The sequence below is a fragment of the Culex quinquefasciatus genome, chromosome 3 (genome assembly GCF_015732765.1).
Source record: "Culex quinquefasciatus strain JHB chromosome 3, VPISU_Cqui_1.0_pri_paternal, whole genome shotgun sequence".
Classification (NCBI taxonomy): Eukaryota; Metazoa; Arthropoda; class Insecta; order Diptera; family Culicidae; genus Culex; species Culex quinquefasciatus.
The window spans coordinates 49,812,241-49,823,848 of NC_051863.1; the positions used below are offsets into that span (position 1 = coordinate 49,812,241).

The following is an 11,608-nucleotide window of genomic DNA, read 5'->3' on the forward strand; positions in this document are numbered from 1 at the left end:
AGGGCAGCTGATTTACTCTGTGCTTACACCCCACGAGCGCCAGGAACCTGAAAACTTGTTAGTAGGATAGGGTGTTTGGTCAGGATTCATCATAGAAGATGATGATGCGACCCAAAATCATAGTGTTTGTTGAAAGGTGTTATATATTATTCTCAAGGCAAACAATCGGATGCTGCGGATGAGACATTTCCCGTTTATCGGTTGTTAAATTTTAAATGAAATGGTCTAGTCTTAGACAGCCGGCTGTGGAAAGAAAGGACCAAAATCATTTGTAATTAAAGAATGAAGGATTAAACAATGTAACTTTTAACTTGAGATGATTTTACGAGTTTTAAATGATTGATGTTTAGTGAGGTACTGATTAACGGTGCGAACGACGAGTTTCGATGTGTATCGAGCTGAAATGGTAAATACTAATTTCTAAACATTTACACTTCAAACTCGATTATCCGAAGCCTCGAATATCCGAAGTTTCGATCATCAGAAGTTTTTTATATGGCTTTGGATAATCGAATCATTCTCACCACTAGCGTGCCCAGGTCCTCAAGGAAGGTGGGGCAAAAATATTAGAGTTTTGAAAATTTCGTCGTTTATGGACACTCCCTGCTCAATTTTAGAACAAATTTCCGAGGATGGTGGGGCAACTGCCCCATGTTGCCCCACCCTGGGCACGCTAGTGATTCTCACATTAAATTCGAGTTCTGCTACCTCATTTTAGTTAAATTTGAGTGGTTGATCCAATTGCATCAATTGAACCATAGAACAGATCATAGTTGCAAAAAACTCCAAAGCTCTTATTAGGTTATAAGAAATATGAAATTGTGAATGGATTATTTAGGGACCATCCATAAACTACGTGGATGCCTTAGGGGGGGGGGGGTGTTTGGCGATTGTCCATGCTCCATTCAAGAAAGACTTTATTTGTATGGAAATTGTCCACGATGGCGCGGGGGGGGGGGGGGTTGAGATCTCGAAAAAAGTGTTCTCGTGGTTTATGGATGGTCCCTTACTAATAAAATAGATTTAATTGAATTGAAAATGATTTTTTTTTGCAAAGCCTTCGAATCGATTCTGAACTGTATTGCAAAAACCGCAAAAACAGAACTCCGACATTTTCGAAATATAAAAAGTATACTTTAAGGCGATTTTGACCAAGAATTACAAATGGTAAAAAAAACAACGGTTATCAAAGTACTTTCTGGCAATTACACCACTGCTACGGTTGAGAACTCGTGACAAATTTCATCTTGCAACCAGAATGACAAACACTTGTGGGGTGATATTCCGGGCCAAATTTGCATTCCTCGACTGCACGTTGACCATCAGCACACACCATACGCTCCTCCAGAATCACCGCACGAGGTTTGATTCATTGCAGAATTCTCGTAAGACCCAGAAGCAATACCATAGCCGGTCTGATTACGAGACCACTTCCGACAAATGTAATTTAGTGTAATGAAGTCGACCAGCTCCACACACAGTGAACCCAAGGAAAGCAAATCAAAACAATCATCCAAACCACTTGCAGGTGGTCCTCCGCCTTTGCTGAACAAGAGTGTAGGTTGTAGATGTGCCATGGCATAAATAAATCAACTTCCGGGGTCAGGAAGTGTCCTGATCATCACCAGCCAAACAACGGACCAGCCAGCAGTGGCAACTCCTTGGGAGATTGCACCAAGGATAGTCGTTGCCATCGTGCCATGCCATTTCCGCTAAGTGCGGTATCATTACCGGCGGCAGCAATTGTATCGACCGAAGACACAACAACCAACCATGCTTTTTGCTCAGAAGAAAGGACGACGGCGGCGGCGGCGAGTGCTGGCAGAAGACGTGACTGCAAAGTGAATGTAAGGCATGTGTTCACTCTGTTCTGTGTAACCCCGGGCTGTGGGCTACAATGTCGTAAGACAGAGCGCGCGCGGAGCTGTTCGAAATGATGATACAAACCATTTGTCTCTTGAAGTTAGACTAATTCAAAAATTATTTGCAAATGACGATAGTTTTGCTGTTCAAGTTTAAATTGATGTAATTAAATTAATGCTGACATAAGATTTTAATTAGTACATTTTACCAAGATGTTCGGTCTTTGAACCTGGGCAGACGGTAACAACAAAATTAATAATATTTCAATAACAAATCCTGTTAAAATAACAAAAAGTGTTATTATTTTATCCTGAACTTCAACTTCAAAAAGAAAAAATAATAACTGTTTCTGATAAAATAACAAGATTTGGTACTGAAGTGATATTATATTGAAAATGTTTAATAACACGCTAATAAGAGGAAATGTTATACATTTCAAAAACTCTCCTAATAACAAAATTTGTTATTCGTTTGGTATTCTGACTTAGAATTAAAATTACCATAAATCCCACAAATGGGAAAGTTTTTAAGTGTCCATAACACAATCTGTTATTATTTTTGACGTAGACTTACGTCTTTGTCGAAGGTACTGGGGTGTCATTCCAAAAAACCCGGGCCGAAGGCCCTGGATTACTGCGTCATCCGTCAAACGCTTATATCTTCCTTCCCTCTAATCGAATCGACACGATTTATGTGCCATTCGATTCGAAAATTATTCAGCAATTTGCTATAAAACTTTCATTGTTGGCAAAATAGTTTAACTTTTGAAACAATTGAATGTTTTAAAATGTTTTCAAAATGCAGAGATTTTGCAAGCAAAATGAGCGCTTCCCACTCACGGACGGGAATGTCAAGTACCTATTTTGAGGGGAAAATCATCCGAGCAACGCGACCGAGTGTCGGTCGCGAAAATGGAGGAAGTAGCGGGCCGAAATCATACATAAGAACGTGCGCCAGAGCCCATTCCATCATTCACGTCTCAGACGTCGGACCGGCAGCAGCAGCAGCAGCAGCAGGAAAGCTCAGCCCAGAGCAGCAGCAGCAGGAGAGAGACCAGAGCAGCAGCAGGAAAGCTCAGAGCAGCAGCAGGAGAGAGACCAGAGCAGCAGCAGCAGGAGAGAGGGACCAGAACTGGAAAAGAAGTGCGCATCGCCTTCTCGTCGTCACCTTCAGCCAGTTGCCTCTCGATGGCCGGACCGTTAGGATCTTTCGTGGTTGCTGTGGTTCGGAGGTGCTTCAATCCCCATCCCTCGTCCCACCCGGGACGAGGCATCAACAAGATGAGGCGCGCGCCTGCTGCCTTCCGCCGAAAAGCCTCTCGTGGGTCAAGCCTTGGTTGTTAAACAATCGGGACATCCAACTAGCTCGTCGCATTCGCGGCGAGCGCTTCTGAAAGATTTACGTCTCATCAAATTCTAGTGTTGAAAGAGTTGCCCTCGTCCCACCCGGGACGAGGCAGCGAGCTAATTTGAATTTAAATTTCAGGAACAAATTTTGGTCTTCGGGGGCGACGGATTGCACAGCTTTCTGAGGCTGCTCTCGCCCCCAAGCCCTATGCCCCCTCTCCCCATTCGGCTCGCTAAAATTCCTTCGTCTCTTCCTCTCTTTGCCGTTCGAATGGGTGTTCCTTTCAATATTCAAATTAATATATGGAAAACCCACATGTCCACATATCTAAATTTTACGTAAGTCTACGCCATTCCGGTTATGTCTGTGACATAACTACTTTGACTTTTTCTTTTGTTAAATATTTTTAGATCTTTGCGATATTTTTTTCCAATTTCGTCGGGGTCAATATTTTGGCCATGAAATGGGGTCCTTAAGCTAAAATTATTCTAAAAAGTTGAAATTTTGATATTTGATTTTTTTTAATTATTTGATATACCCCCTAAGGGACTTTGCTAAAATAGGCTAGAACTATGAGATAATTTTGACCAATTTCGTCGGGGTCATTAATTTGGTCATGAAATGGGGTCCTTAAGCTAAAATTATTCTTAAAATTGAAATTTTGAAAGTTGTTTTTTTTATTATTTGATATACCCCCTAAGGGACTTTGCTAAAATTGTCTAGAACTATGGTTAATTTTGACCAATTTCGTCGGGGTCATTATTTTGACCATGAGAGGTCCTTTAGCTAAAATTATTCTAAAAAGTTGAAATTTTGAAAGTTGATTTTATTAATTATTTGATAAACCCCCTAAGGGACTTTACTTAAATTGGCTAGAACTATGGAATAATTTTGACCAATTTCATCGTGGTCATTTATTTGACCATGAAATAGGGTCCTTAAGCTAAAATTAATCCGATAAAATTAACTTTTGAAAGTTGAATTTTTTAATGAATTTTGTTATATTCCCTAAGGGAATTGATTTATTTATTGAGAATTTTTGAAATGTGAATAACAAAAACTGTTATTATTTTCACAGAGCCAGGAAGTCGGAGCTGACGTTGAAGTTTGAGCTGGAGTGAGACCTCGGAGACGGCATCGGATTCAGCTAATTTTCAGCAACTTTTACTTTGAGTTGGAATCTGTGAAGTATTTTTGGAGAGCTGAAGTCGGTGTGACGCCATATCCTGCATCCAGAGTCGGAGTTTTCTTCAAAGTATGGATTCAAAGTCACTTGAAGGTACCCGACTTTGCAGCCCTGACTAGTACAGAGGAGTTATGATAACTGCAGGTTTATTTGCAAATTACAAATAAACCAAAACAATAACTTTTTTTGTTATGGAGACACACCAGTTCAATAACAATTTTTGTTATTATGCTTCTCCACCTCTCCGCACAAAATAACAAATCTTGTTATACGTGAGCAGTTCTCTAGGATTTCGGTAATTCGATTTTTTTTTGTATTTTTTTATCCGACTGACACTTTTTTGGTGCCTTCGGTATGCCCAAAGAAGCCATTTTGCATCATTAGTTTGTCCATATAATTTTCCATACAAATTTGGCAGCTGTCCATACAAAAATGATGTATGTAAATTCAAAAATCTGTATCTTTTGAAGGAATTTTTTGATCGATTTGGTGTCTTGGGCAAAGTTGTAGGTATGGATACGGACTACACAGGAAAAAAATAATACACGGTAAAAAAAATTGGTGATTTTTTTATTTAACTTTTTATGACTAAAACTTGATTTGCAAAAAAACACTATTTTTATTTTTTTTATTTTTTGATATGTTTTAAAGGACATAAAATGCCAACTTTTCAGAAATTTTCAGGTTGTGCAAAAAATCTTTGAGCGAGTTATGAATTTTTTAATCACTACTGATTTTTTCAAAAAATCGAAATATTGGTCGCAAAAATTTTTCAACTTCATTTTTTGATGTAAAATCAAATTTGCAATCAAAAAGTACTTTAGTGAAATTTTCATAAAGTGCACCGTTTTCAAGTTAAATCTATATTTAGGTGACTTTTTTGAAAATAGTCGCAGTTTTTCATTTTTTTTAATTAGTGCACATGTTTGCACACTTTTGGAAAAAATATTTTTGAAAAGCTGAGAAATTTTTTTTCCTGTTTTTAAGCCTTTGCATTGCAATATCTCAGCAACTAAAGGTCGTATCAACAAAGTCCGAAGAAGCAAAATACAGAGAATTTTCTCAGCTTTTCAAAAATATTTTTTTCAAAAGTGTGCAAACATGTGCACTAGTTTAAAAAAAAATAAAAACTGCGACTATTTACAAAAAAGTCACCTAAATATGGATTTAACTTGAAAACGGTGCACTTTATGAAAATTTCACTAAAGTACTTTTTGATTGCAAATTTGATTTTACATCAAAAAATGAAGTTGAAAAATTTTTGCGACCAATATTTCGATTTTTTGAAAATATCAGTATTTATTAAAAAAAAATCATAACTCGGTCAATGATTTTTTGCACAACCTGAAAATTTCTGAAAAGTTGGCATTTTATGTCCTTTAAAACATATCAAAAAAAAAATTATAATAGCATTTTTTTGCAAATCAAGTTTTAGTCATAAAAAGTTAAATTAAAAAATCACCATTTTTTTTTACCGTGTATTATTTTTTTCCAGTGTAGTCCGTATCCATACCCCCAACTTTGCCGAAGACACCAAATCGATCAAAAAATTCCTTCAAAAGATACAGATTTTTGAATTTACCTACATCATTTTTGTATGGACAGCTGCCAAATTTGTATGGAAAATTATATGCACAAACTAATGATGCAAAATGGCTTCTTTGGGCATACCGAAGGCACCAAAAAAGTTTCAGTCGGATTAAAAAATACAAAAATTAAAATTCAAAAAAAAAGACCGATTTCGTAGAGAATTGCTCACGTTCATGATTCCTTCTGTGTTATTGGTTTGTTATTGCAATAACAACATAATAACAGTTTAAGTTATTCTTCGAACAAATCTTTGTTATTATTTTTTTTTATTTTAACAACATACTTCAATCTTCTCACAATATCAAAAACTGACCTTCCCAAGTTATTTCCGTCTGCTCGGGAAATTATCAATAATTTTGAACTTTTTACAGAATCTAATTGAGTATTTAACCAATTACTTTTTTAAAGCAGATGAAACTCAAAGGATGAAAAGGTGACTTGTGATAAAAAATAAAATAACGAATAACCGCCAATCCAATCTTCAACAGTTTCACTTTCACAAATTCCTCGTATCCAATGAATCCATCCATCTGCATTTTTCTTCCAATTACTAATAATTAGTGATCACAAAAGACACCATTGAACGAAATGTGGCGGAAGCTTTGACATATTTTTTACACAAAACATTTTCAAAGGCCCTCATTACTTTCTGTTTGCTCAAAAAATTTCAACATTCTTCTGTAAACCCATAGAGGCGCTCAACTTGCTATAAAATGCTTCGATAACTACTATGACAATCATCAGTTCAACGAGTAAAGATGCGACTGCTAGTGATTGTAACCGTTCTAGTCGGGATCTGCTGGGCTAAACGCGGCAATTTTCGCGTCCCAATCAATCGCGGCCACAAACGTGGCGATGCTAATTTTGCAACCAAACCACGCCCGGAAGTTGGTGAGTTCATTTGAAATACTGTTTGAGAAAAATGAATGAAAATTTGTTTTTTTTTTAAGGAAAGCGCCACCACAGCTACCGTCGTGGGGTCAACCGATCTCATCCCTTTGAGCTTGGAGTTGGTTATTATTACCAGTTTGACATCATGTTGAGACCAGAGGTTCACCGGAACGCAATCCCTTTGGAAGACGACATAAGGTGGCCTAACGCTGTTGTGCCATACGTTATCTCCTCAACTTTTTGTGAGTATTTTAAGAATTGTACAATTCACCTGTTAATTTCATATTGCATTCACCAAATCATTCAAGCGGCCGCCAACGTGTCCATCATCAAATCGGCCATGGACCAGTACGCCCAAACGACCTGCGTCCGATTTGTGCCTCGTACTTCTGAAGCAGAGTACATCACCATTGGCAACGGCGCTTCCGGATGTTGGTCCTACGTGGGAAGAAGTTTGGACAACCAGTACAACCAAGTTAATCTGCAGATCCCAAGCTGTATCACTACGGGAACCGTCACCCACGAGCTGATGCACGCCCTAGGCTTCTACCATGAGTTCTCACGTCCGGATCGTGACGATTACGTTTCAATTGACATGGGAGCTTTAGCTCCAAAGTATCAGACGAGTGCGTTTTTTTGTTTTCAACACTCAAACAAAAACAACAATTCATTTTATTTTTCCTTACAGCCGAGTTCTTCGAAGCAAACTTTGAAAAGCTGACACCCCAGCAGGCTGAGCTGTACGGTATTCCGTACAATTACGGTAGCGTGATGCACTACTCCAAGTGGGGAGGTGCCGTTTCGTACAGCAGACCCGTTATGAAAAACTTGGTACAAAAATCATCAAATATTTAAACTTCGTTTACCCATATGATTTAAAATTTCAGAAACCATGGGTTGGAGATTTCGGCAACAAAATCGGACTTGCAACAACAGATGTCCAAGCTGTCAACTCTATGTACTGCAAAAGCTCGGCGCTATAAAACATATTCTTAGTTTTCAATGATGCTATCCTCATGCCTTGTCTCCAGCAACACCGATTGGTTAAAAGATTGGACATATTTGCTGATTTAAAAATTCTTATTAATTAATAAATATATTGCAACATAAACGACGTTGATTTACTAAAAACTTTGTTTGATGAAAACATGTCATTAAAAAAAAGGTTAATTCTCTACAAACTCACACGAAATCGGGAAAATTTGCCCCGACCCCTCTTAGATTTCCGCGAAACTTTGTCCTAAGGGTAACTTTTGTCCCTGATCACGAATCCTAGGTCCGTTTTTTGATACGTCGTGACGGAGGGGCGGTACGACCCCTTCAATTTTTGAACATGCGAAAAAAGAGGAGTTTTTCAATAATTTGCAGCCTGAAACGTTGATGAGATAGAAATTTGGTGTCAAAGGGACTTTTATGTAAAATTGGACGCCCGATTTGATGGCGTACTCAGAATTCTGAAAAAAACCTATTTTTCATCGAAAAAAAAACACTAATTTTTTTTTACTCTGCCATTTTCCGTTACTTGACTGTAAAATTTTTTGGAGCATGTCAAAGTAAGGGAAATTTAAGGGGTTACATACATGTAGAAAATCACAAAATTTCAAATTATTAAAAATTTATCAAATCCACTTAAAAGATGATTTTCAATCATTCCTGAAAGTTTCATGAAGATATTTCATGAATGGACTGAGTTAGACACGATTTAAGCTACGAATTTTGCCATGCGCAAAGCTAACTGTCTAACTTTCTGAGCGTTTTTCTCTGAACACCAAGTTGGTTAACGGGTGCCACGATGTCTTGAGATGGGACGGACCAAATTGGCTGAAATTTTGGGTGAAGACTCCCAAGACATATCCCGTGTTCATGACGAAGCCCGATTTTGAAATTTTGAATTTTCAAAATTAAAAAAAAAATCATTTTAAAATTTTGTGTTTTTTCTAACTTTACAGGGTTATTTTTTAGAGTGTAACAATGTTGTACAAAGTTATAGAGCAGACAACTACAAAAAAAATGATATATAGACATAAGGGATTTGGTTATAAACATTACGAGTTATCGCGATTTTACGAAAAAAAAGTTTTGAAAAAGTTACTATTCACGTTTCTCTTTGTTTCGTCGTCCGTGTCTGTCGCGGGTGACCGTGAACGGCCATGATCAACGACGACCAACTTTTTCAAAACTTTTTTTCGTAAAATCGCCATAACTCGTGATGATTATAAGCAAACCTCTTATGTCTATATAGCAATTATTTTGTAATTGTAATTCTGGGTCAATGTAGATTCGAAAAGTACATTAAATTTCCCATAAAATGACATGTTCCAAAAAAAATTACAGTCAAGTAACGGGAAATGGCAGAGTTTTTAAAACCTTTTTAGTGTTTTTTTTTCGATGAAAAATGCGTTTTTTTGGAATTCTGAGCACGCCATCAAATCGGACGTCTAATTTTACAAAAAAAAAAGTCCCTTTGACACAAAATTTCTATCTCATCCAAGATCTCATCACCGTTTCAGGCTGCAAATTATTGAAAAACACCTATTTTTCGAATGTTCAAAAATTCAAGGGGTTGTACAGCCTCTCCGTCACGAGGTATCAAAAAACGGACCTCGAATTCGTGATCAGGGACAAAAGTTACCCCTTAGGACAAAGTTTCACGCAAATCGAAGAGTGGTCGAGGCAACTGCTGTGTGAGTTGGCGGAAAATTACTCATAGGCAGTTGGATGGTGTTAGCTCTGCCGAGCTTCGGTGACCCATTTCTACGCTGGCTAGCCGAACGCGAGGTACCTCAGCTTGAATCGACAAGCCCTGCCCTGAATAACGTTTGCATCAATCGGATTCAAACGTTATTTAGTTGGTTAGTTCTTAGTAACAGCATTCCTAATTCCAGTCATAGCTCACCACGCCGTGATGGCGTAATGGTTAGCATTTTTGCTTACCAATCCAAAGGACGGGTGATCGAACCCCACCTCAAGCGACTTCGATTTTTCGTTCATATTCAGTATTTCTAGTGTATCTAAGTATTTCGAATGTTTCTGACTTTTCTCGTAGGGAGCGGATGGGCATCGAGAACCCACGAACATTAATTTACAAAACGAACACCGGAACCAGTCAGCCACGGCCGCTCAGGATTTAAATTTAAAAAAAAACTGATATCAAAAATATGTTGTTTTTTTTTTAAATCGGAATACAGAATAATCGACAAACTGAATTTCAAAAATCATTTTAAAATCCAAAAACAAATTTGAAATCTAAAATAACTTACAACGCTTTTGATAAAGTAGTTAATTTTAAATTATAGGCATTATCAAGTATTTCTTATAAAAGAATGTTTTGGTTCCTCTTGCCTCATATGGTCGTCTTGCCCCAATTTCCCCTGAAAGTTTTGGGACGGTTTTGAAACGATCCACAAAGTCAAAAAAGTAAAAAATAAATATATAAAATATATATTTCTAAATTGATTTTGCGATTCTTGCATAATTTGACAGTATAAACTACCCAACAAATTGTTAGCTTAATCGGAGGAAATTGATTTAAATTTTCAACTTTTTCGTGTACATTTGGGGTGAAATGATCAAGAAGATATGAATGTTTTTTTGAAATTAAATATGTCTTTATTGAACTTTCTTATAATAATTACATTTCATTTACATTCTAAGTGGTATGGCTAAATGCTCTTCATCTTTATTGTACTTTTTGTTTTATTATTAACTGTTCACATTCATTTATTTACTTCAAATTGTTTTACATTTTTGCATTGAATCGAATACATTTGGGTAAAAAAAAATCTCTTTAACAACTAATCCTAACTTAAAACTAAAAAACTAAATTCATTGAAAAATTCAAAATCATTAGAACGAGTAAACTACGAACTGTATTTTAAGATGAATGCTCCAAGGGTTCTTACTTGTTCCTAGCGAGTTTTGCACCCACGCAGAGTTGTTGTCATCTCGATGAAAATGTTCAGAAGTTCTTGTGATGAAAACATGCCTTCATCCGTTGATGCTGGTTGGTTTTCCCTCGGTTGCTGACTGAAGCCAGGAGGTGTTGTATTCTCTGCAACTTTTTGCCGCTGATTCAACGGCAGTGGCTGCAGATTTGAAACCACTCGAGCAGATCCCGCTCCAGGTGACGCCAAAGCAGGAAAATCCACGTCCGTGAAAGTCCGATTTTTTACAAACTCAGCTCGTTTTGTAGAATGGTCGCCGCCGCAATTGAAGCATTACGCTTCGATGTTCTCGTTGATTGTTTCGCAAGCTTGTGTTTTGTGCTCACCTCTGCAGGTTGCACAACGACTCTTGATGAAACAGTTCCTTCCACCATGTCCAAACTGCAAACAGTTCGAACACTGTGTCACGTCACGGTGCACTGGACGATAACGTTCCCAAGACACGATGATGTTGAAAATTGCCCGAACTGCTTTCAGCTCAGACGGCGTTGTCGAACCTTTCTCGAGATGAACCAGGTACAGTTGATCACGATACTTGATGTCCTTGTTGTGTCTCGTCATCTTGAAGACTTCGATCACGTTCAACTTAAGAGTTTTGAGCTCTTCTTTCAGCACACTCACATCCATGTCGTACAGGCCTCGGAGGACCTGTTTCATGGGGCGTTTACCTGGATCGTCATGGCTGTAGTATTCAATCTTTGTGTTGTTCAGGAAATGCCGAACGTAGTTGTAATCCTTTCTGGTAGGTAGCAGAATTTTGAGTCCATCAGCACACAAGCGAATGGAA

The 11,608-nt window shown here is 37.7% G+C and overlaps 1 protein-coding gene across 1 annotated transcript; it reads left to right on the forward strand.

Annotated features, from left to right (window-relative positions):
* Positions 1–6,389: 6,389 nt before the first annotated feature.
* LOC6046273 (astacin) lies at positions 6,390–7,945 on the forward strand. The gene is made up of 5 exons (XM_001863464.2): positions 6,390–6,877; positions 6,937–7,119; positions 7,186–7,503; positions 7,566–7,708; positions 7,765–7,945. The coding sequence occupies exons 1-5, from the start codon at positions 6,745–6,747 to the stop codon at positions 7,858–7,860; spliced, it is 873 nt and encodes a 290-aa protein (XP_001863499.2). The 5' UTR covers positions 6,390–6,744; the 3' UTR covers positions 7,861–7,945.
* The last annotated feature ends 3,663 nt before the right edge of the window (positions 7,946–11,608 follow it).